Here is a 26850-nt window from a genome sequence, read left to right on the forward strand (position 1 = left end):
TTCATAAAGTTAAAAAATGTAAAGTAACATAGATAGAGCCCAAAGCCCAATATACGAATGTGAGTGGCCCTGGCCCTTTAACACATTTCGTTGTATGAACACTTCAGTGAGAATTCCACTAAATACTGGAGAGGAGAGCCTGTCTAGGATTTTACAACGCACGGTATTGGGGTCCAGCCTAACCTTCTCAGGGCTGACCACAGTGGGACTTCTGGCCTATGACTCCATTTCTAATCCTGATATTCTTATACTGACAACATGATAGCCCATAAATAGCTTCTCAGGAAAAAGCAAGATTGATCATACATCATTTCAAATAAAATTAGAATAACGACTTGATTTCTAAGACTCCTGGACTTCTGGAAAACTTTTTTCATCTGAGATGACTGAGATAAAAACTCCTGAAAAATAACAGAATGATGGTGTTTTATACACATTTATTTTAAAGCATAATACATAAGAAAAAGTAGAGTGTCTCACAAAGCATTTGATAAAAAATAGCTTTAAGTACAATTTTTAATCTCTAAAGTCTCTACCAAGGATAAGTACTTTTTTTAGTCATAAAAGTGCAATTTTAAAGGCAGATTTCAGACCTCTTAAGCTACATGATAGCTAATGGCCAGGACATTAAAAATGTGCATTTATAAAAATTTGAGGAAATTCATGAAAATGTTTTGTAAACATTATAAACAAACATCTACTATATAATGTGGGAGGTTTCATAATCTTCTTACAAATGCTTAAATCCTGTCTTTTATAACATTATCTTATAAAGTTATTATTATAAAGTTTTAAACATTCTGGTTTAAATTCCCTTGTGTCACCTTCACTAATATCAAGCACAGGTTTTTACTACACATATATATACACTACTTTTTCCCTTGCATAATATTCCTAAGAATATCTTTAGTCTGAGGAAAAATCAGAGCATAGCAAAATGCTGCTTTAACTGCTTAATTAAGTGTTGAGTGTCCACGTGATCTGGAAATGCTGCTTCAGACTTTTGAGCAGCAATGTAGCTCCTCTGTAGATCTCCCATCTGTAAGAAAGACCAGACCAGAATAAGACCACAGGAAAAAAAAAAAAAAAGACATAGTATCTGCACAATGTAGATTGTGCTTGATTGTGAATTGCTTGATTGTGCTACTTTGATTTAAAATTTTTTTCACCTAGATTACAATTCAATCTTGAAAAAATATGAGAAAAGTAAAATAACCAATTCCATAAATAATTTCTGCTCTGTTACAGTTGTCTAGTTATGAATTCATAAACCTGTGTTTTCTTTTCCTGTCACTGATAGTTATCATAAAAATAAATTGATGTCTGCATGCTAAAACAGCCGGCTCTGTAAGGAAACTATTTGTAATGTACCACAGACAATGACATATTTTGATTAGGGTATTATCTTTTAGACAGAAAATTCAAGTAAAAACTATTGTATTTAAGATACAATAACATGCTCTGGGAGCTTTTAAATGGTTGCTAACACAGTAATGTTGGGCAGATAACCTGGTTTTGAAAGTTTATAAAGGACATATCTGATTTTCAATAAACTTTGTGTTAAAGTCCAGTCCCCAAGAAAAACACGCACAGTAACTGAATCCGTCTGAATGTATCTTGATTCATGTATACCTTTCTAAAAAGAGAAAGCTTTTTAGTGTGTACACACCAAAAAAACCAAAAAAAATCTAGATCATTCACTTCTGGTAGTTTTCTGGTAACATGCATATGAATTAAAAACATAAGTTTCCTTTTTAAAATCATAGCATTTCTTTTCAACATGCAATTTTCTCTTATGGAAGTGTAGCCTTTGGCTTAAAGAAACATTTCATTTGCATTATATATTATTAAAATGTAACAATAGTCCTGAAAGAGAGTAATCCAGGCTTCTCTGTGGTTTAACTAAGTGGCAGCACAGTGCAGTGGAAAACATGTGGGAATCCTTGGAAGCTGGGCATGAATTCTGCATGGGACTTCAGGGAAGTCTTTTAAGTTCCAGAAGCCTTGGGTTCCGTTAGAATATAAGCTGCATGAGGTAGAGGTTTCTGTTTTACTCATTGCTAACATCCTCTGTGCCGACAACAGTGCCTGGTAAGTAGCAGAGGCTCAACAAATGAAACATCAGTTGTATGAAAAAATGAGTAGGGGAGGTAAGTGTTACCTACATCGCAGGGTTGTTGAGAGAATTAGCGGTTCAGAGAGCATCTGGAACAGTGGCCAGCACTTAACAAGCACTCAAAAATGACAACTTATGAATAACAGCTTATTTTATTTTCAAAACAGAAATGAAAGTGCAAATGACCTCACATTCATGCTATGAAAAATGATTTTTATAATGTCTTTTGGTCTATAAAGAAAGAGTCTTTACATCAGCAAACATTTTTAGCCATTTCCTTATCCTCAAAACTCACCTTCCATGTTAAAGTAAGGTTTCCAAGTAAAAGTTATTAGATGACTTTTGTTTGTTTCCTCTTATTGTTAAAATGGCACACGATTAGCTTTTAGCTCTTGGACGTTAATTGACTTGTAACACAGTATCAACGGTTGCATTTTTCCCATATTGTTCATAGCTAAAACAGCTTTCACTAATATCCCTAATTTTACAGCATCATGCCAGACTTGATGGCAATATGACCTACAAATAATATACAGGATTTCCTTGCTGCAAACGCTAATTACTAAAACCTTCCCAAACCAGGAGTTAATGAATAGTTTTTCAATGATTAAATGTCATATTTGAAAACATAAAATAATTCTTCTGCAATCTATAATGGTGTTAAGTTTAGCTAATATTCAGTGATAAATATACTTAAAGTGTATTAAACTGTCCCTCGAAGTGAAGACATATGTGTACATAATAATTAAATGTTGAAAAAAATAATTTCTCTCAGGAATTTATGGGTAGAATGTCCTTATTTAACTGTACATTTTTTAAAAGCAAGAAAGAAAAACAAACAGGTCAGATGATAAATTGACAAAGAAAGAGAATACCTTATCAGAAACTGTTGCAAAATTAAAATGCGGCTCATACATGTGGGGTGCTAAAGATGAAGCAGTTTGTAACAGTGCTCTTGCCTGTGTTAAAAAAAAAAAGAAAGAAAAAGAAAAGAGAAACCAAAGCTATATGAGCATATATTAGCACTCTATTTGTGATTTTTTTTTTTTTTGGTAAAAGAATACTTTACCCAGGATAGGACTTTAATAAACATAACCCTGTAATAAATAAGATGAATTCCTCATGAAATACAACTTACTGATAACCATGAACTCCCTTTATCTTGCCAAAATTATATTAATAATAAAATGCTTCAAAATACGGAGAAAATGATGGAATCAAAAAGTTATGTGAGAAACACTGTTCTTACAAAGTTTATATTTCAGTATGATGTACAACTGAAAAATAATCCTCTCAATGCTAAAAAGTCTTATTAATCTAGTTTTTGTTGATGCTGATTGATTCAGTAGGCTTCTAATTACCTGTTCTCTAATGCAACAACAAAAACCACCAAAAAACCATTGTAAATTCAAATCCCCAATTTCTGTGCTGGACGACACTGAGCAAGCATTTATTATACTGCTGACCTGAAAATGACAACTGAAGGCGACTGAAAATGACAAGCTTTCTGTTCTCTAAAGTACTCAAAAGACAAAATTCACATCATTTTTTGTCCCCTCTAGACTCAAAGGATCACACATTGCAGAGACCACTGAGAGACATGAAATGCCCATACACTCATTGTTAAGATCACAAACTCAGCATTCCAAGCTGCCAAACAGCTTTTCAACTTGTAGCCAAACTTCTATGTATGACCCTGAGGACAAATTCTTATATCTTTTTTTAATGGAAAATAAATAATAGTTTAAATAGGATGGTGGATATTTATTTTTTTGTTTTATGATTTGCTATTTTTTTTAAATTGAGCTATAATTTTTAATAATAATGAAACCTTTCACCAAAACATTTCAAATCAATTGTATGCTGGAGAAACTACAGTAAGTAGGAGGGAAAGAAAATCACCAACATGGAAACAGAGAAAATCATAAAAAACACTTGCTTCAAATGGACACAGGCAAAGTTCTATGACAGAACAAGTTCGCATTTTAGAGTAGTTAGTTTTTGTTTAAAAAGTACAAATCCATCTTATTTACTTTGGGAAAATTTTGTGAAACAAAGGCAGCATCCAGTGACGTTTCTTTGCTTGTTTTATTAAGTTTATCAACGTGCTTAGGAGACCAGGCTAGAGGTTAACATCCTGGCATGCTGCTCACTGCGTCTGTGACCTTGGGTAGTTACTTACCCTCCTCTAGTCTGTTTCTTCATCTGTAAAACAGAGAATGTAATATCTATCGATGTTGATTGCCATTAATATTGTATGAGTGTACTCAGCATTTTAAACTTCTTGTTATGTAAATAATAACAGTAATAATAATACAGTTTATTAAGCATCTATCATGTGCTTTTACTATGCCAAGGGCTTTGCATGCACAATCTGCTCATCTTCACAAGGACACCTTCGGGTCAGTACTGTTATTACCCTATTTTATTTATCACCCACTCATTCCACCAGTACTAAGCACCTACCGAGTGTCAGGCAATGTTTTCGATACTGAAAATATAGCAGTTAGAAGACAGAGAAGGTCCCTGCTTTCATGCAGCTAGCATTCTACATTCTACACATAAAGATGAAAATATCTGATAAAATGATAAGTATTGTGAAGAAAAAAATAGTAGGAGATGTGATAGCACCTGAGGGCTCCTTTAGACTGATGTTCAAGCAAGTCTTTCTAAAAAGGCGGTAATTAAGCTAAGACCTGAATGATAAAAAGAAAAGAGTCATTTCAGGATCTGAAAGTATTTTCCAAAGGCACTACAGTAAGAACAGGCACTGCCCAGCAGCAAGCAGCTTATGTGTCTGGAAGTCAGTAGGGAAGGAGTAGTGGCAAAAGATACAGTCTGGCGGGACCCAGAGGCTAGATTAGGTGGGGCCCCGAAGGCTAAGGTTTGAAGTTCAAATTTTATTCCAAGTGCAAGGAGAAGCCTTTGGAGGATGCTAAGCAACGTAGTAATCAAATAATCTTGTTTTTTAAAAATATCCTCTAGGCCAGCGGTCCCCAACCTCTTTGGCACCAGGGACCGGTTTTGTGAAAGACAGGTTTTCCACGGGCGGGGGTGGGGGAGGGGGGGTGGTTCAGGCGGCAATGCGAGCGATGGGGAGCAATGTGGGGCAGCAGATGAAGCTTCGCTCACTCGCCCGCCGCTCACCTCCTGCTGTGCCGCCAGGTTCCTAACAGGCTTCAGCCCAGGGGTTGGGGACCCCTGCTCTGGGCTGTTCTGAGGGAGATGTATTACAGGATGCGCCTACTTGCTGATGGAAGTGGAAACAAAAGCAATAGCTAGGAGACCCTTGTAGTCACCCAGGCAGGAGATGAGAGCAGCTTGGAGAAGGGGGCCGGGAGGGGAGAACTGAAGAGATGGGGGTAGAACTGACAGGGCTCACTGGACACGACGAAGGCAAAGGGTGGCAGGGAAGGCACTCAGAAAAGACAGGTTTCGAGGGTGGGTCCTAGGATTTTGGCTTGAGCAGCTGGATGGCGGATGGCGGGGGTGTGAGTGGTGGAACAGTTCACGAAGATAGGGAAGCCTGGGGAGGTGCAGATTTGTCCTAATAAAATCAAGTGTTCTATTTTGGATACTGAAAGGTTAAGTAACTTGTCCAAGGTCACAGTGCTAATACGTGACAGAGCTGGGATCAAACCCAGGCCAGTCAGACTCCAGAGCTCATTTTAAAATTATAACGTAAAGAGAGCTGCACGGGACAGCTTTTCTTTGAAGAAAGAAGACTGTCCGCAGTAACCCAGTAGTTCGCTGACCTGTTCGACATGGCCCTTCCGCATCTCCAGCACGGCCAGGTTGTTGTAGGCCTCTGCGTGGCTATTGTTGTTGACCAGAGCCAGCCTGAAGCACTGATGGGCCAGATTCGTATCTCCTATTCCCTACAAAGGAAAAGCACAAACTCGTACACACAAATCCATTCACTTCCTCCTGCCATCTACGTCCTCCTTTCCTCATACAAATCTTTTCGGCCACCACAGAAAAAACAACAAGTACCAACACAGGAGTCAAGTGTGAATTGTACATAAGAGGATTTAACCTAAGAAGATAAAATGAGCTGTGGTGACTCCTAGCAATCTCCAAATTGCTACAAAGACTGTACCCAAACCTGGATTTCCAATATCTGAAAACTTCTTCAAACTAACATGTGGCTACCTTCTCTATTACAGAAATTATATTACAGAAACAACATACCACAGCTACATGTCCCAAGTTGTACCAGACGTCAGCTACCTCTTCTTCATTTTCAGCCAGAGAAAGGGCACGTTCAAATGAGGTCAGAGTCATATCATACTGCTGGGCATAGAAGCAACAGAGCCCCAGGTTGTTAAAAAGCTGGCAGTTATAAACACCCATCTGCAGGAGTCGCCTTTTGGAAAAAGAGCACACATATTTTGGTGTCAGACCAACTTTATAAATATTAAGACATATTTTTTACAAAGTTAGAAATGAATTGACTTTATAATTTTTAATACCGTCCAAAGAACATAAAGTATTATAGCAAATGAAAAATATTTTAGAGCACATACAAAAGCATGTCTTTTGTAATGGTACTAGTCATAGGAAATGCATCCAGAGGCAAGGTCAGAAATAACTTACATACCTTTTTTTTCCCCCAAAAGCTTTGTTAGAGAATCAAAATAATCAATAAATAGTCACATAAAGTAAAACCCACACATTTTTGCCTCACACAGCTTTGGTGCTTGTAGGTAAATTTCTAAGAGCTTCTATTCAAATTTGAGGCCTGTGTTTAGCATTTACCGCCAAGTTTTCAGCTGAGTTGGATGCTGTTTCTGGTTATTTGTATTGTGTGGTTTGCCTGCATCTAACAACCTCCGATGAGCTTCTACTCAGGAAGACAAGACTGTCAGGGGATCCCCATGTTATCCACTTAGCTTTCACGCTGCAGCTCAAGAACCCCATTTTGCTCCTATGTGTCATTAATCCCAAAGGATGAGAGTTCAAATAAGCATATGAAAATCACCCCAGCTGCCCCGAGGAACCCATCAGCCACTGTGGGGGTAGGCGAGTGGAGTCAGCTGTATGTGCACAGGCTACATTCATATTATTGTTTTATGCTTCAGCATATATTTGGAAAGAACTCTTGTCAGCTGCCAGTTATCTCCTTGTATACTACCCAGGGGCTAAAGAGGAAATCATAATTTAAAAATTAATTTCAGGAACCATCTATAGGATAAAATAAGTACGTGTTCAAAGAATCAGTGAGAATAATTTGTTTAGATTTTGAAAAACTATTTGGACAAGAGTTGACAATACTTCACAAAACCGGAATCCTGTTTAAGGTCCTCATCAGGATTAGAGCCTGGGGCCCACTGCTCTTTGCAAATCACATTACTATTTTACCTTCAGGGTCTTGATATTATGTACAGTGGTATTAACGGAGGCAGTGATGTGGAAGTGCTTCTAGGAACTGTTAACCTGTTATTGGCGGATAACAAAACGGCCAATTTATACAATGACAAGGTATTAAAAACTCAGGCAATTATCCAGGTGTGTTTCTGCAAGATGCCAAATACTTGTGCATTTCCAAATTATTAGATATAGCTTTAATATTCATAAAACATCTGGGTGCTTGAATTTTTAGTCTCATATAGACATGGCCTACACATTATTTCTCTACATTTTCATCCCATCTTTATTACTGTTGCATCACTATTTCATAGGAAAGCAGTTCTACAAATTGAATGTGAAGTGCACCTGTAAAACCGGAGAGCTACTTCTGGTTGATCAGAGTAAAAATGGTTGCTTCCAATGCATGCAATGGCTTCCACATGAGTATTGTCCTGTTTTAAAACCTCTTTGTAGTATTCAGTGGCTGATGAAATATTGTTCATTTCCTATTCTCCATCAGGACAGAAGAGCAATACTGTATTAATATTGGACAAGAAATTATTTTTATTCTGACTGGTTTACATGATTTTATTCAATTAAATATTTATTAAGAGCCTACCATATGCCAGACTCTGTTCTAGGCCCTGGGGACACAATGTGAACAGTAAGATAAAATTACAGTCAGCCCTCTGTATCTGCAGGTTCCATAACCATGATTTCAACAAGCCGCAGATCAAAAATATTCAGAAAAAAATTCCAGAAACTTCCAAAAGGCAAAACTTGAATTTGCTGCACTAGCAAGTATTTATATAGCATTTACATTGTATTTATAGCTATTTATATAGCATTTACATTGTATTAGGAATTATAAGCAATCTAGAGATGATTTAAAGTATACAGATGGATGTGGGTAGGTTATATGCAAATCCTATGCCATTTTATATAAGGGCCTTGAGCATCCATGGATTTTGGCAACCAAGGGGTCCTGGAACCAATCACCCCTGGATACGGAAAGACGGCTGTACTGTCCTCAAGGAGGTTACATCTGGTAGGAAGACAAACAAATGAACAACTATCTAAGAGGAAGTTCTTTCAGTTTTTCACCACTGAGTATGATGTTAGATGTGGGTCTGTCATACATGGACTTTATTATGTTGAGGTATGTTCCTCTATACCCATTTTCTTGAGAGTTTTTATCATAAATGGATGCTGAATTTTCTCAAAAGTTTTTTTTGCATCTATTGAGATGATCATATGGTTTTTAGTATTCAATCTGTTAATGTGGTGTATCACATTGATTGATTTGCAAATATTGAAAAATCCTTGCACCCCTGGGATAAATCCCACTTGATGATGGTGTGATCCTTTTAATGTATTGTTGGATTTGGTTTGTTAATATTTTGTTGAAGATTTCTGCATTTCCTCTAAGATCAGGAACAAGACAAGGATGCCCACTCTCACCACTTTTATTCAACATAGAGTTGGAAGTCCTAGCCACAGCAACCAGACAAGAAAAAGAAATAAAAGGAATCCAAATTGGAAAGGAAGAAGTAAAACTGTCACTGTTTGCAGATGACATGAGACTATACATAGGAATTCCTAAAAACACCACCAGAAAACTACTAGAGCTCATCAATGAATTCAGTAACATTACAGAATACAAAATTAATACATAGAAATCTGTTGTATTTCTATACACTAACAACAAACTATCAGAAAGAGAAATTAAAGAAACATCCCATTTACCATTGCAACAAAAAGAATAAAATATTAGGAATAAACCTACCAAAGGAGGTAAAAGATCTATACTTGGAAAACTATAAGACACTAATGAAAGAAATTGAAGACGACACAAACAGATGGAAAGATATACTATGTTCTTGGATTAGGAAAAATCAATATTGTTAAAATGACTATACTACCCAAGGCAATCTACAGGTTTGATGCAATCCTTATCAAAATAGCAATGGCATTTTTCACAGAACTAGAACAAATAATTTTAAAATTTGTATGGAGACACAGAAGACCCTGAATAGCCAAAACAATCTTAAGAAAGAAGAACAGAGCTGGAGGAATCATACTTCAGACTATACTACAAAGCTACAGTAATCAAAACAGTATGGTGGACTTCCCTGGTGGCCTAGTGATTGGGATTCTGGGCTTTCACTGTGGTGGCCCGGGTTCAATCCCTGGATCCCTGGTCAGGGAAATCCCGCAAGCTGCACGGTGTGGCCAAAAAAAACAACAACAAACAAACAAAACCAGTATGGTGCTGGCACAAAACCAGACAAGCATATAGATCAACGGAACAGAATAGAGAGCCCAGAAATAAAACCAGGTACTTATGGTCAATTAATCTACCACAAAGGAGGCAAGAATATACAATGAAGAAAAGACAGTCTCTTCAATAAGTGGCGCTGAGAAAACTGGACAGTTACATGTAAAAGAATGAAATTAGAACATTTTCTCACACCATATTCAAAAATAAACTCAAAATGGATTAAAGACCTAAATGTAACACCAGAAGCCATAAAACTCCTAGGAGAAAACATAGGCAGAACACTCTTTGACATATATCGTAGCAATATTTTTTTGGAGCTGTCTCCTAAAGCAGGGTTCCGCAATCCCCAGGCCATGGACCAGTATCGGTCCGTGGCCTGTTAGGAACTGGTCCACATAGCAGGAGGTGAGCAGTGGGCGAGTGAGCAAAGCTTCATCTGCAGCTCCCCATTGCTCCCCATCACTCGCATTACCACCTGAACCATCCCCCCGCCCCGGTCTGTGGAAAAATTATCTTCCACGAAACTGGTCCCTGGTGCCAAAAAGGTTGGGGGCCGCTGTCCTAAAGCAAAGGAAGTAAAAGGAAAAATAAGCAAATGGGACCTAAATAGACTTAAAAGCTTTTGCACAGCAAAGGAAACCACTGACATAATGAAAAGACAACCTAATGAATGGGAGAAAATATATGCAAATCATATGACTGATAAGTGGTTAGTATCCAAAATATATAAACAGCTCATACAATTCAACATCAAAAAATAAACAACCTAATTAAAAAATGGGCAGAAGACCTGAATTGATATTTTTCCAAAGAGGACATTCAGATGGCCAACAGACACATGAAAAGATGCTCAATATCATTAATCATCAAAGAAATGCAAATTAAAACCACAATGAGATATCACCTTACACCTGTCAGAATGGCTATCATCAAAAAGACCATAACTAACAAATGCTGGCAAGGATGTGGAGAAAAGGAAACCCTCATACACTGTTGGTCAGAATGCAAATTGGTGCAGCCACAGTGGAAGACAGTATGGTGGTTTCTCAAAAAACTAAAAATACAACTACCATATGACCCAGCAATTCCACTCCTGAGTATATATCTGAAAAAAACAAAAACAAAAACACTAATTCGAAAAGATTCATGCACCCCAAAGTTCATACAATTGCTAAAATATGGAAATAACCTAAATGTCCATCAACGGATGCATGGATAAAGAAGATGTGATTATATATATATATATATATATATATATATATATATATACACACACACACACACACACACACACACACAATAGAATACTACTCAGCCATAAAAAAGAGTGAAATTTTGCCATTTGCAACAACATGAATGGACTTGGAGTGTATTATGCATAATGAAATAAGTCAGAGAAAGACAAATACTATATGAAGTCACTTATATATGTAATCTAAAAATTACAACAAACTAGTGAATATAACAAAAAAGAAACAGACACAGATATAGAGAACAAACTAGTGGTTACCAGTGGGGAGAGGGAAGGAAGGATGGGCAAGACAGGGACAGGGTATTAAGAGACACAAACTATTATGTATAGAATAAGCTACAAGAATATATTGTACAACACAGGAAATATAGCCAATATTTTATAACCATAAATGGAGTATAACATTTAAAAATTGTGAATCATTATGTTGTACACCTTTAACTTATACAGTATTGTATATCAACTATATCTCAATTAAAAAATTACATCTATTAAATTTATCACCAATTTCATCAATACTATTAGTATTATGAAAATGGTTTTGACCCTATAGACTCCTAGAAAGGACTTCCCCAGGAATCTCTGAACCACACTTTGAGAAATGTTGATAATTAGAATGATTTGGGGGCCTTTCTTCCCACTCCTATTCCCTCATTCCCATGAGGCAAATGAGTATGGCTGTCTCAGCCCCTTCTGGGTCTCTTTAGAAGTCAACTGTCCTATAAGATGCCCACATTCTCTGCCCTGCTGTGTGGAGCAGGCTCTCCTGGGTAGGGTACGCTCATGTCTGTGACAGGATGGATTAGTCTGTGTAACTCAGACGTAGAACAATATTAAGTCCTTTTGGTCATAATCTAGAGCCACATGCTCCAATTCTGCTTTTATCAAAAATAAAATTAATGGTTTATCCTCCATTTGTGTGAATCTTGTATCTATTTTTCAGTTGGTTCTCAAATTGGAGAAACAGGAGTGTTATTTATTAGTCCCATAAAACCCTGATAAAACATCCACAGGTTGATCCAAACTCATGCTTTATATATATTTTTTCACACGCTTTATATTTGAAATTCTTATTCAAAGTGCTTCCAGGATTTGGTTCCTAAAGAGAAGAGGCTTTTGCATTCATTGCTTATAGCTGAAAAATAACTAAACTTTTTTCAAAACACAGGGATGTTGATACATTTGTTAGTTAACTCTGAGTTAATTTTCTCCTGAATTCTACACTGCTTTTATACACAACTATTCCACATTCTTAATATTTTAAGAACATAAGAACCCATTGAAAAGTATAAAAAATAATTTCAATAGAAGTGTATTTTCTATTTTTTGGTAAAACAAAAGCCTCATAAAACTAAAAGGAAACAACAAACGAGCATCTTAACTCACCACCCTGTAATCCCCACCCCTATACATACAATAAGTCCTTCCCTGACATGGGCTGTTTGTGTCCTCCCAAAATTCATATTGAAGCCCTAATCCCCAATGTGATAGTATTTAGAGGTGGAACCTTTGGGAAGTAATTAAGACATGAGTGTGGAGCCCTCATAATTGGGATTAGTGCCCTTAAAGAAGAGACACCTGAGAGATGATCGCTCTCTCCACCATGTAAGGATAGAGCAAGAAGGTATCCAGACCAGGAGGATCCCTCACTAGGAACTGAAATGGCCAGCACCTTGATCTTGGACTTCCTAGCCTCCAGAGCTGTGAGAAATAAACTTCCGTTGTTTAAGTCACCCAGGTTATGGTATTTTGTTATAGTAGCCCGAGCAGACTAAGACTTTCTCCTTCCAAAGAATAATCTTCACATTCAGGATGTGACCTGACCAGTGAGCCGTAATGGCCCCATGAACCATGGGGCCCCCTGAACATGACTTATCTGGTCTCCAGGGCAACAGCAACCCACAGTACAAGGCTTCATTCAGTGTTACAGCTGCCAAACTTGGTGTATTAGCCTGCTCGGGCTGCCATAACAAAATACCATAGACTGAGCGGCTTGAACAATAGAAATTTATTCTCTCACAGTTCTAGAGGCTGGAAGTCCACGATCATGGCGTCAGCGTGGTCGAGTTCTAGTGAGGGCTCTCTTCCTGGCTTGCACCTTCTCACGGTGTCCTCGCACGAGACAGAGAGAAACAGAGACAGAGAGAGGGTTCAAGCGCTTTCTGGTGTCTCATCTTATGAGGGCACTAATCCCACCACGAGGGCCCTATCCTCATGAGCTCATCTAATCCTAATTATCTCCCAAAGGCCCTATCTCTAAATACCCTCACATTGGGGGTTAGGGCTTCAACATATGAATTGGGAGGTGGGGGGAGGGGACACAACTCAGTCTGCAACAGGTCCAATTCAAATGTCCAATTCAAAGAAGACTCCAGCCTCAATGGTCAATTGTTTCAAGGCTTTCAGTTCTATAAAATTACTTTAGTAGTCTGTATCTGTTAATCCCATACTCCTAATTTGTCCCTCCCCCACTCCCTCTCCCCTTTGGTAACCCTAAGTCTGTCTTCTATGTCTGTGAGTCTGTTTCTGTTTTGTACACCTGAAATTAAGACAATATTGTAAATCAACTATACTTCAATAAAAAAGAAAAAAAGAACATCTTAGAATGTTTGTATACTTGATTGATGGGCATGGACTTAATTTATGTAATCTCTAGGAATTTTAGACTGAAACTAACGTGTTTTGACAACCTTACATGCAGTTTTTCAAACTTATAAAATACGTGCTGATGTTAAATAAATTTAAATGCATGTTTAAAAATCTCAAGTAATTACAAATAGCCTCCAAATGGCTTGTACCAATGTACACTCCCAGCAACAACGTTCATACGTGACATCTGTTCCTCCACACCCTTGACAAGCTTAAATGCCACGGAACTTATTCATCTTTGTTAACCTGATTAAGTAAAAAATGACATTATTGTTTGAATTTTCATTTCTTTAATCATTACTGAGGTTAGACATTCAACACACCAGGTATTTACATTTCTTTTTCTGTGAATTGTGGATTCGTGTCTTTTGCCAGTTTTCTTATCCTGTCTCTTGTCCTTTTATTATTGGTTTATGTGTATGAGGGGCTTGGGTGGGAAACCACCCTCCTGGGCTCAGGAGAGCTGGAGACACAGCTGTGGCTCAGGGATCCCTGGACACCGACTGTTTTCTCCTTGCGGATGCAATGAGCCCGTGCTGATGCTGAATTCGGTTCAAAACCCAGCGAGACCCTGTGTTAATAAACATTCCCTTCAGAGGAGAAGCACAGATGGTTTGTTTGAGTTCTTCCAGATGTGTGTTAACCGGCGCCAGTATGAAAGGGCAGCGGGGTAGCTGAAATGCAGCTGGGGTTTGGCTGTTGTCTCGTCTCTGGGGGGACTTTACTGGCGTGGAGATGGTCAGCAGCCACTGTGTGGGCTGGAAGGACAACAACGGTCACACCGTGATCTCACCTCCACAACTGCTCTGAGGAAATACCGAGTTTCCGTGTTTACATGCTTGACCAAAATGAGAATTTATAAGTGTGTGTATGCACAGGTATGTGTCTATGTGTAATTCTCCATCAATTGGAAACCACCTGGAACCCAGCAATTGTTAAGCAATGTATAAACTGAGGAAATGAAAAGTAGCCTTTTTTTCTGTCCCAGGTATGGCAAATATGTGCCCTGTTTGATATTTTTACCTTTTTTTGTTTGGGTTTGCTTTTATTGGTATTTTTGTTTTTACAATATAGAAAAGTTAACTTTTACGTTCTCAAATTTATCAATTTTTTTCTGTTATGGCTTTCTGACTTAGTATCATGGTCAGGAGGGTCTTCCCCATTCCAAGTTTATACAGATAATTCATCTGTATTTTCTTCTGGAACATTCATGGTTTTAAATCTTTGAGGCACCTGGTAGCAATGGGTTCTTTTAGTATATGAAATCATTACTCATCCAGCTCTATTTCTAAACTATTAAATAATCCAATAATCCAATGGGTTTAATAGACAATCTTTAGCACATAAATTTTCATATGTATGAATAAACACAGATTCTATTTTTGTCCTTTAAATAATATCTTCAAGCATATAAATGTCACTTCAAGTGTATAAACAACCGTGGTATCATTTAAGTGATTTTATAGTAGCTATTAGTGGTTATTTTTGAACCAATTCACAGAATATTAACTCTAATTAGATTTTTAGTTATTTAAAACAAAACTGCAAATAAGGAAGTGAATTTTGCAATGATTCTCAAACTCTGTTATACTTCAGAATCACCTAGTGAGCTTGCTAAGCAGACAAAAACCTACATCCCACCTTCCAGGACATCTGATTCAGAAGGCAGAAAATGGGCCTCACTCTCAAAACAATCCCAAAGTCACTGCTATTCACAGTAAAGTTCAAGGACCACAAGAATAATATTTCCTAGGGTAATGTTTCTCATTTCAAATACCTTTTAACATAGAACAATTCAAATAAAGTTTACCATACAAAGATTTCCAGTGTATTCATTTTCTCCTTATGTGACAATGGATTGAGGGTTAATTACTAAAGTTTGTTCCTTAGCGTTGCAGCCTATACAACATATGCCTTAAGGGGTTTCTGCATGTATATCATACTTTTCTCTGGAGGCATTCTTTTCCTTTATGTTCTTTTTTTTTTTATTTATCACTTTCATTTTGGTCTTGTTTCTTCTAAATGAACATGTTGTGCTGCCTATTGTTCATTGCTTGTTCTGTACAGAAACTTGTTTTAAATGATTTATCCTTGCTAATCTGATTTGGTTGTGGTTTTAATTTTTCTTGGGGCCTTTTGTTTATTCATTTGAAAGGCAGGCCTTTATTTGAACTGTTCTATGTTAAAAGGTATTTGAAATTAGAAACATTTAAATCCCTATCTCATACCATTCTCTGTACTCTTCTATATGTTTGAAATACTTCATAATAAAAACTTAGTTTGACTAATGCATACACTAAAATCTCTTATTCTGTTGGTAAATCACAGGCCAACAATCATAATTTTATAAACTGTTATCCTTTGTAAGACCCCAAGGGGCTATGACCTTACTTAAGTAGCATATAATCTCAATTTTACATCAACTTTTTGAATGATATGAACCTTACCTCATAGATCCTGGCAATTCCACAAAGTAGGGCTACTTCTCCTGGAAACTTATCTAAGCCTTGTTTGAAAAGATTTAAAGCAGTCACAGGTTGATCCAATGAGATGTAAACCTAAAACCAAGATACATTTCAATAAAAGTACTGGTTCTTAAAATAATAGCATTTGTTATGACAAGTTTATAATTATTGCTTAGTAACAAATTATCTCCTAGATATTACAGTAAAAAAATTTCAGAAATCTGTTGGATTAATTTCCAATAATGATACTACACTTTTATCTCCATGTTGTATATGTTGTATATGAAGCATTCATTCATTTATTCATTCAGCAAACACTTACTGTGGACTTACTATTGTCACAGAGACTGGCCAGGACTAGAAAAGAAAGGATCAAGGGAAAATCTTTTTAGGATGGAGTATATCTATAAGTATATCTATAGGCTGGCACTAAGGACCAATTATGAGGCTGATTTTGAAGATGCTGGAGGAAGAGGGGATGACCCACGGACGAAGGTCTGAGAAGGAGCCGCCGGGGAGAGCCTCCGGAGATGGTGGTTTGGGAGAAGGACCCTCAGAAATAGAGGAGAAACAGATTTGTAGGGTACAGGGTCAGGGAGTTGAGAGGGTTGGCACTTGATAGTTTCTGCTTAATTAGCAACTGGAACATTAGCGTGGATAAACCATATGCTTATTAGGAATTTCTAAAATAAGAGAATTATAGTTTTATGTATAGAAACATAAGATTATGACATTTTTTTCTTCATGATCTTGGATCCTCTGTTTCTTCCTAAACATTCAGATTGTGCTTTGAAGAGGCCCAAATGGATACACAGAAAACTGCTTGCAGTGTTTACTGCTAAAGTATGAGATTAGAGGGAAGGGTATGGATGAAAACTTTTCAATTTTTACCTTACATGCTTCTGAACTGCTTTTTAAAATATAGTAAGTATATAATTCCATATACTAAGTAATATAAAATATTTAATAATTGTTAAATTAACAATCTAAAATTTTAAGAAATAATGTGGTTCCCAAAATCTGCTTGGCCTCTATTACTGAGCAATAATTCCTTCACATATTAAAGAAAATAAGTAAATTGTACCTCTATATAGTCATGTAGGCAACAATGGATTTAAACAAATCAATTTATGAAAAAACAGTCAAATTAGAACTATTAAATATGACTCTAGTCATATTTAACAATAGTTTAAAAGTACATTTTTTTAACCACGTGGCAAGTGATTATCAATTAAGATGACAGTCAAATACTGTGACCTGAGTTATAATTTCAAGCTGTCAGGAAAGTTTACTGTGATGTTTAGAAAACTCTTTAAGAATTTTAACATATAATGTAGAGAAGATACTTAGAACCAGATAGTTTCAAATATTTCTGAAAAACAACTATAAACATACTAAGATTATCACAGTAAGTTTATATGGCAGAACTTCCATTTTGTTTCTTTTTAGTATGCAAACATTAATACCATATTTTTTTTTGAATTTTATTTTATTTATTTTTTTATACAGCAGGTTCTTATTAGTTATCCATTTTATACGTATTAGTGCAATACCATATTTAGAAAGTAGTAGCACTTCCTTTTATATCTCATCTTCTTTTCAACCTCCTTTACCACACTTTTTTTTTTTTTAACCACACTTCTTAAATTTAAAAAATTCTTAAAGATATAGCAAGATGATGTCCTAACCACCACTTCAACAAATGTTTCTTTAAAGTAGCCTTGGTGAGGGTAAAGAAGTAACTTTATTCCAATACTGAAAATTCTAGGTGGCCCTGCACTTCTGTTGTGGTTTGTGGATGGCACTACAGGGCAGTGAGTCAGCTCTGGAATCAGAAATTCCTGGGTTTGAATGCTGGCAAATAGCCAAGTGAGCTTGAACATCTTAGTTACCCTCTTTAAGTCTCCCTTTCCTTAAGAGTACAAAGGAAATGTTAAAATCTGCCTTGTGGTGTTGCTATGAGGGTTAAATTGCATATGGAACAGACCTGATAGAATACCTTACCACTGAGTAGGTGCTCAGTAAAGGGGAAATATTGTTTTTGTAATAATGGCAGAGCCAAAAAGTGAAGGACCTACATAAAAACAATCCCTGCTCTCTATAGTCTGCTTAGGTGGGAGACAAGTGTGCTGCAGAAAAGTGCCTCTCGGGGGCTTGTTACCCATGGGGGTAGTAAGCCCGTGGCGTTTTCTTCTGTTCTAATGGGCAATATTTCAAAGGTGTTGTCTTATTTTTCACGGCAATCAATTCTTCCTGAGATGGGTATTCTACGTATGTTCTCACCTTTTCCCTTATTAAAAAAGAAAAAAAAAAACGAACAAACTTAAGTCTGAACATATTAACGTGTCCAATATTCCTAAAGAAACTGGTAACTCTCCCCATGTACTCGTCAGAATTTAAACATTTACCCTGAGAAGACAAATTCCACTCAAATTAAGAATACTTACTTTGGCCAAGTAGAGAAATGTATCTACCATTTCCTGCTGCTTCAGGGCTGATTTAAATTGTTTTTCTGCTTCACGATACATTCCTAACCTAAGAACAGCCATTTAAAAAATTAGACATTCAATTTAAAATAAATACTACAGCATTTATTCATACCTTGAGGATATGAATTAGAGACAAATTACATCTGTAAGAGTAAGCATGTAGCAAAGAAGGTGACGTTATACACACATACATATTAACATGTATGTTTATATAGTTTAGGAAAAAGATGCCTGTTTTCCCATATTCACTGCCTAATGCTTAAATGGTATGTAAAGAGTCTGTCTGAAGCCTAGTCACAGCAGGACTAATAGCTGCCAGGGAGCAAGGTCACACCAGTTCACCACCCAAAGAGCTTATGATCAGCTGACATATGTCACATGACCTCAATAAATGCTTAGAGCCTCCATTTTATTGGAAGAACTGAAGATGACATTTCTTTGAAAACATCTGCTTTGAGATAAAAGCCCATTTTTTTAAAGTGAGGTATAACTGACATACAACGTTATATTAATTTCAGGTGTACAACATAATAATTTGATATTCGCATATATTGCAAAATGATCATCACAGTAAGTCTAATTAACATCCGTCACCATACATAGTTACAGAATTTTTTCTTGTGATGGGAACTTTTAAGGTTTACTTTTTTAGCAACTTTCAAACATGCAATACAGGATTAACTATTGCTGCAATGCTGTATGTGACATTCCCATGACTTATTTTATAACTGGATGTTTGTACCTTTTGACTCCCTATACTCACTTGCCCACCCCCTACCCTCCAGCTCTGTCAACCACCAATCTGTTCCCTGTATCTATAAGCTTTGTTCTTTATTTTATTTTTTTAGATTCCTCACATAAGTGAGATCATACAGTATTTGTCTTTCTCTATGAGACTTATTTCACTTAGCATAATGCCCTCAAGGTCCATCCATGCCATCGCAAATGGCAAGATTTCATTCTTTTTCATGGCTGAATAATATTCCATTGCATATATACATATATACACACACACATATATATATATATTATATATATATATTTCTTTATCCATTCATCTGTTGATGGGCACTTAGATTGTTTCCATATCTTGGTTATTGTAAATAATGCTGCAATGAACATGGTGATGTAGATATCTTTTCTTTGAGTCAGTGTTTTCACTTTCTTCAGATAAATACCCAGAACTAGAATTGCTGAAGCATATGGTAGTTCCATTTTTAATTTTTTGAGGAACCTCCATACTGTTTCCCATATGGCTGCACCAACTTACATTCCCACCAACAGTGCATGAGGGTTCCCTTTTCTTCACATACTACCAACACTTGCTATTTTTCATCTTTTCAATAATAGCCATTCTAACAAATGTAAGGTGATATCTCATTGCGGTTTTGGTTTGAGTTTCCCTGATGATTAGTGATGTTGAGCACCCTTTCATGTACCTGTTGGCCATCTGTAATGTCTTCTTCAGAAAAATATCTATTCAGAACCTCTGCCCATTTTTTAATCAGATTTTTTTTTTTTTTACTATTGACTTTCATGAGTTTTTTAATATATGTTAGATGTTAACCCCTTTTGGATATATGATTTGCAAATATTTTTTCCCATTTGGTAGGTTGCCTTTTCATTTTGTTCATGGTTTCCTTTGCTGTGCAGTAGCTTTTTAGTTTGAAAAAGTCTCACTTGTTTATTTTTGCTTTCGTTGCCTTTGCTTTTGGTGTCAAATCCAAAAACTCATCACCAAGACCACTGTTAAGGAGCTTACTGCATATGTTTTCTTCTAGGAGTTTTATGATTTCAGGTCTTATAGTCAATCTTTAATCCATTTTGAGTTAGTTTTGTATATGGTGTAAGATGGTGGTCCATCATTCTTTTGCATGTGGCTGTCCTATTTCCCAACCCAATTTATTGAAGAGACTGTCCTTTCCCCATTGTACATTCTTGACTTTTTATAAATTTTTTTAAATTAATTAATTTGTTTTTGGCTGCACTGGGTCTTCGTTGCTGCGCACAGGCTTTCTCTAGTTGCAGTGAGGGGGGTTACTCTTCATTGCGGTGCCTGGGCTTCTCATTGCAGCGGCTTCTCTTGTTGCAGAGCACAGGCTCTAGGCACACGGGCTTCAGTAGTTGTGGCATTCAGGCTCAGTAGTTGCGGCTCATGGGCTCTAGAGCGCAGTCTCAGTAGTCGTGGCGCAAGGGCTGTTGTTCCTCAGCATGTGGGATCTTCCCGGACCAGGGCTCGAACCCGTGTCCCCTGCATTGGCAGGCGGATTCTTAACCACTGCGTCACCAGGGAAGTCCCTCTTTTGTAAATTAATTGACCACATGTGCATGGGTTTGTTTCTGGGCTCTGTATTCTGTTCCATTGATCTATGTGTCTGTTTTTATGCCAACAGCATACTGTTTTGATCCCTATAGCTTTTTTTTTTAATTTAATTTTATTTATTTATTTTTTATACAGCAGGTTCTTATTAGTTATCTACTTTATACAATCCCTATAGCTTTGTAATTTGGTTTGAAGTCAGGGAATGTGATGCCTCCAGCTTTGTTTTTCTTTCTCAAGGTTGTTTTAGTTCTTCAGGGTCTGTTGTGGTTCCATACAAATTTTAGGATTGTTTGTTCTATTTCTTTGAAAAATGCCATTGTAATTTTGATAGGGATTGCACTGAATCTGTAGATTGCTTCAGGTAGTATGGACATTTCAACAATAATAATTCTTCTAATCCATGAATGTGAAATATCTTTCAATTTACTTATGCCTTCATCAGTTTTTTTCATCAATATCTTATAGTTTTTGGTGTACAGGTGTTTCAACTCCTTGGTTAAATTTATTCCAAGTTATTTTATTTTATTTTTTGATGCTATTGTAATTGGGATTGTTTTCTTAATTTCTCTGATAGTTTATTAGTGTACAGAAAGCAACAAATTTCTGTATATTCATTTTGTATCCTACAAATTTACTGAATTCACTTATTAGTTCCAATAGTTTTTTGGTGTAGTCTTTAGGATATTCTATATATAGTATCATGTCATCTGTAAACAGACAGTTTTACTTCTTCCTTTCTGATGTGGATGCCTTTTCTTTTTCTTGCCTAAACTTCTCTGGATAGGACTTCTAATACTATGTTGAATAAAAATGGTGAGAGTGGGCATCCTTATCTTATTCCTCATCTTAGAGCAAAATCTTTCAGATTTCCACCAATGAGTATGACTTTAGCTGCAGGCCTGTCATGTACGGCCTTTACTATATTGAGGTACATTTGCTCTACACCCGCTTTGTTAGGAGTTTTTATCATAAATGGATGTTGAATTTTGTCAAATGCTTGTTCTGCATCTACTGAGATGATCATGTGATCTTTATCCTTCATTTTGTTAATGTGGTGTATCACATTGGTTGATTTGCATATATTGAACCATCCCTGCATCCCTGGAATAAATCCCACTTAATCATGGTTATGATCCTTTTAGTGTAATGTTGAATTTGATGTGTTAATATTTTGTTGAGGATTTTTGCATCCATGTTCATCAGTGATATTGGCCTGTAATTTTCTTTTCCTGTGGTGTCCTTGTTTGGTTTAGGTATCAGGGAAATGCTGGCCCCATAAAATAAGTTCAAAAGTGTTCCCTCCTCTTCTATTTTGTGAAACAGTTTGAGAAAGATTGGTATTAATTCTTCTTTGAATGGCAGAATTTACCTGTGAAGCTCTCTTGTCCTGAACTTCTGTTTGTAGGGAGTTTTTAAATTACTGATTCAATCTCCTTACTAGTACTTGGTCTGTTCAGATTTTCTATTTCTATGACTCAGTCCTGGAAGGTTTTATGTTTCTAGTAATGCATCCATTTCTTCTAGGCTGTCCACTTTGGTGGCCTATAATTGTTCATAGTAGTCTCTTATGATCCTCTGTATTTCTGTGGTATCAGTTGTAACATCTCCTCTTTCATTTCTGATTGTATTTATTTGAGTACTCTCTCTTTCCTTCTTGGTGAGTCTAGCTAAAGGTCTGTTAATTTTGCTTATCTTTTCAAAGAACTAGTTCTTGGTTTCATCGATCTTTTCTACTGTCTTTTTAATCTCTATTTCATTTATTTCTTCTCTGATCTTTGTTATTTCCTTCTTTCTACTAACTCTGGGTTTCATTTGTCCTTCTTTTTCTAGTTCCTTGAGGAGTAAAGTTAGTTTGTTTATCTGAGAATTTTCTTGTTTCTTGAGTAGGCATTTATTGCTAGGAACTTCCCTCTTAGGACCGCTTTTGCTGCATCCCATAAGTTTTGGTGTGTTGTATTCCCATTTTCACTTATTTCAAGGTATTTTTTGACTTTGCATAATCCCATTTTTAAACTCTAAACAATTTTGAGGTAAATAGTAATTGCCACTTGAGTAAAATAGCTGTACCATTTTATTATTCTACAAACATTTTCTTTTCCTTTTTTTGTATCTAGTCTATGAACTTCAGACTTGTTCCTTGCCTAAATATAACTGTCCTGATGTGAACACCCACTTCTTCTGCCCAGGGAAATGAAATCAATCATTAAAGCACACTTCAGCCTGTCCTTAATAGATCTGTTGGGCTTTCTCATAACTACTCATCCCCAGACATCTAAGAGCTACTTAGGCACTTTATGATAATGCTTTTACTTTGTAAAATAAAGTCAAAACAACATACAATATGGTCCATTATGTTACTTTCATTCTTGAAAGAATAGCTTTGTTCTTTTTTCCTAACCTAAGCCTCAAGTACTGGCATGGCTATACCCAGCTATTTGGGTATAGCCACACCAATGGACAATGTGGGACAATGAGGTTAAAAGTGATCCCAAAATCTGGCCTAAAGTTAGAGGATGTGTGATGTGGTAGAAGCCCCTACCACTCCAAAGGTCCCACAACTTTTACAAGGAGTATTCATAAAATGTTATCAGAGAACTCTGAAGTTCTGAAGAACAGCTTTATATTTATATACAAAGCTTCAACTGAACATTCAAGTCTTAAACACGTGGCTGAAGTTCAGTCACTGAATTCCATGAACACCTAAATATCCATGAGAGTCTGTATATTTGTAACTAAGTTGTCTCTTTAGAAAAACGATTTAAAAGGGATTACAATAAAAAGATACATGTAAAATAAGAATATGAAAACAGAAATAGATTTTTTAAAAAAACAATGGAGAATAAACAAATTAAAAAGCAAACAAGCAATCAGAGCTATTGAACTACCTGGAAACCAAAGAAAGGAAAGAAGAATGAGTCATATGTGTTTTATTACTGTACCCTTAAGAGATCATTTCTTCTAGTCCTATCAAAAAGGAATTTATCATATGGGTTCCTGTGCAAAGGAAATGGAGTGGGCGCCATATGTAAAGAAAGTCTGGGAATAATGAAAACATCAGTCAAGTTCATAAACACAGGACAATATCAAAGAATCAGAGCCCAGAGATGATCTCCACCAACCGCCAACTTTTTCTCTCCAATTTAATTCAATAAACACTGTCAGGGATCAACTGCATGCACATTTAATGATGGTAAGGAGTTGCAAAAATGAAGATAACAACCATGTTCTGAAGGCACCAGTAAAGATTGAAACAAAACATATTTTAAAATAAATTTAATTGCATTATGGCCAATGAGAAAAAAAGTGTTTTGAGAGCACGGAGGAGGAGCAAACTAAGACAGTTTCAGCGAGGAAGTTAACAGGCAAGATTTTGACAGCTAGATAGGATGGGGTGGGGGTGAGGGAGTATCTCTGATGGAAGCAAATTATCAGCATAAGCACACAAGCAGGAAAGTACATAGCATGTTAGGGGAGTGCTGAGTTGTTGGGTTTAAGTGAAAAGGAAAACACAACAAGGAATGAGAGAAGTAACAGAAAAGTGCAAAGCTGTAGACCGGGACAAAATCATGGGTGCCACACTTAAAATCCAGACTTCATTTCAGAGATAATGGAGATTAACCAAAGAATCCAACAAGAGCTGGGGTTTTTTGCAACAGTTACTCTGACAGTGGGGTATACAGGAAGGATTGATGGGACAAGAAAATGGAGGCAGAAAACCCAGATAAGAACCTAATGTAGCAATTCAAACAAATGACACTAAAAGCCAGGATTAAAGCACTGGAGTGGGAATGGGTAGTAGTGGAGCAACTGTAAGAGCTACTGCAGAGGAAGAACCAGTAGAACTTAATGATCAGGAGCAAAGAGACAGAAGTCAATATGGGGCTACATCCTCTGGCAATCCATCCTTGACCTCTTTCTCTGGGCTCTCACTGCACCCTGCACTTGCTTCTATCATAATGGGAACCACATTTATAATTGTTTCCTGTTCTCTCTCCTCCATTCAACTGTAAGCCATTTGAGCGAATGAATAAATGAATGAATGCTGAATACATAATAAGACAAGAAGCTATTAAGGAACAGAGGAGAACAATAATTAATATGACAAAATATACTCATTTAAATGCCACCTTATATGGATGGCAGAAGGAATCCAAGTTGTGCTTTTCTTTCATTATTATGGATTTCTGAGAGTTTTGCTTAGAGGCTCAAGATTTCAAGCTTGTCTTCAGAAATTATATTCATAAGAGTTTAATGTTATAATGGCCCAAAATTACCTTTTAGCAGAAAATACTTCCTCAATCTAACAGTAGGAAAAAATACTTCAGAGTTCTATGTGAAATATCTAAATGGAAAATAGTCTTAATTTCAATAGTAGAAGAATAAGCACCCTTTTTATTCTATTTATATATTTCCTTTTCCTCACAGTGTTTAACTAATAACTAAAGTTAATAACCATCGAAGGATGCTCACAGTACCTAGTCTACCTTGTTTTTGAATAATAAAAGACATATTTATCTTTATAAAATATAATTGTTCATTTGTCTCTATTTTTCAAATGCTCCAAGTGCATTCCAATATCAAGCAATCATTTCAGATCCTATTTACCAGTTGCTATATAATATTCATAAATTATTACAACTTTTTTTAATCTCTCAATTAATTTGCTTAAAAATGTGTTTAAACATTAAGTGAATTAGTGTAAGACTATTTAGATCCTAGAGAAACACCATGGGATTGTGCAAACAGTAAAAGAACTGGCATCAGAAAGCTGAGCTCAAATTCTCGTTCTGCCACATATTAGCTACATGAATTTTGGAAAGTCACTTTATCTTTCTGAGGCTCAATTTCTCTCATCTGGACAAAGGGTTAATAATAGCAACTATATCCAAAGTGCTGTAAGATTTAAGTGAGATAATGTAATGCGCGGACAAGCTATCTCAACTATAAAGCACTTTACAGATGTGAGGCATCAGTAGAAATAAAAACTTGATGGGGAAAGAATCTAAAAAAAAAAAAAAGTGGATATATGTGTATGTATAACTGATTCACTTTGCTGCACACTTGAAACTAACACAACATTGTAAATCAACTATACTCCAATAAAAATTAAGAAGGAAGGAAGGAGGGAGGGAGAGAGGGAGGGAGGGAGGAAAGACTTGAGAGCCAAGAGGAGTGGAGTGAGAACAGACTTGATTCTAGTCCCAGGTCTGTTACTGACTAGTTCCTGATGCAAATCACAACCTCTCTCTGGCCTCAGCTTCCTCATCTGAAAAGGAGTGTTGGACATGATGGTCTCAAAGTTTCCCCTTCCCAGCTCTAAAATTTTACTATTCTAAAGGTGTCAGTTCTTAGTGCCATCATGTGATTACTAAGTAAATGCTTCCTCACGTAAGCCAAAGACACAGTTCTCATTTCTTCATGAGGAAATCTATCCCCCAGAAAAGGTTACCAGATTTGAGACTCTAAAATATGTTGCTGCTTCTAAGCCTTTTCCAAATAATCAAAATTTTACCTGTAGTAACATTTTCCAATCTGCACTTTCCACCACCAGTCCTTGTACTGAGAATGCTCTGTGGAAAGGGCAGCCAAATCCAAAGCCTTTGAAAAACAATTCATTTTAGATTAGGATTTTCTTTTCTAACAATAAACAGAAACAATAAATAATGGAATAAACCATATAATTAGCATCAATCAAAACATGTATTAGAAATCAGACAGAAACTCAAGTTGCTCATGTCTCCAGATGGCCCCACCAATCTTCCCTAAATAATCAGTTCCAGACCAGAGGACTGACAGCAGATGAGAAATAAACAGTGATCAAAGGGAAGCAGATGTACAGTCTATTTGAAAACAATTTTAATATACAAGGTACAAAACTGGTATTTAAAAATCCGTAAGTTTTTACCCTCTCCCAACCAAAATGCCT

At 36.4% G+C, this 26850-nt stretch overlaps 1 protein-coding gene across 4 annotated transcripts in view; it reads right to left on the reverse strand.

Moving 5' to 3' along the window:
• Positions 1–417: 417 nt before the first annotated feature.
• Positions 418–26850, reverse strand: part of TTC8 (tetratricopeptide repeat domain 8) — a 48102-nt gene continuing 21669 nt past the window's right edge. For 2 of the 4 annotated variants that reach the window (XM_082451336.1, XM_082451338.1), the window contains 8 exons: positions 26437–26522; positions 18560–18647; positions 16095–16205; positions 7832–7971; positions 6308–6482; positions 5872–5994; positions 2992–3075; positions 418–1039 (listed from right to left, as the gene is read on the reverse strand). In XM_082451336.1, coding sequence (XP_082307462.1) covers positions 923–1039; positions 2992–3075; positions 5872–5994; positions 6308–6482; positions 7832–7971; positions 16095–16205; positions 18560–18647; positions 26437–26522 — 924 coding nt within the window. In that variant the 3' untranslated portion in view covers positions 418–922. The other 2 variants (XR_014260962.1, XM_082451337.1) reach the window with 2 other exon arrangements.

This window comes from Balaenoptera physalus, assembly GCF_965194825.1.
Source record: "Balaenoptera physalus genome assembly, chromosome: 2".
NCBI lineage: Eukaryota > Metazoa > Chordata > Mammalia > Artiodactyla > Balaenopteridae > Balaenoptera > Balaenoptera physalus.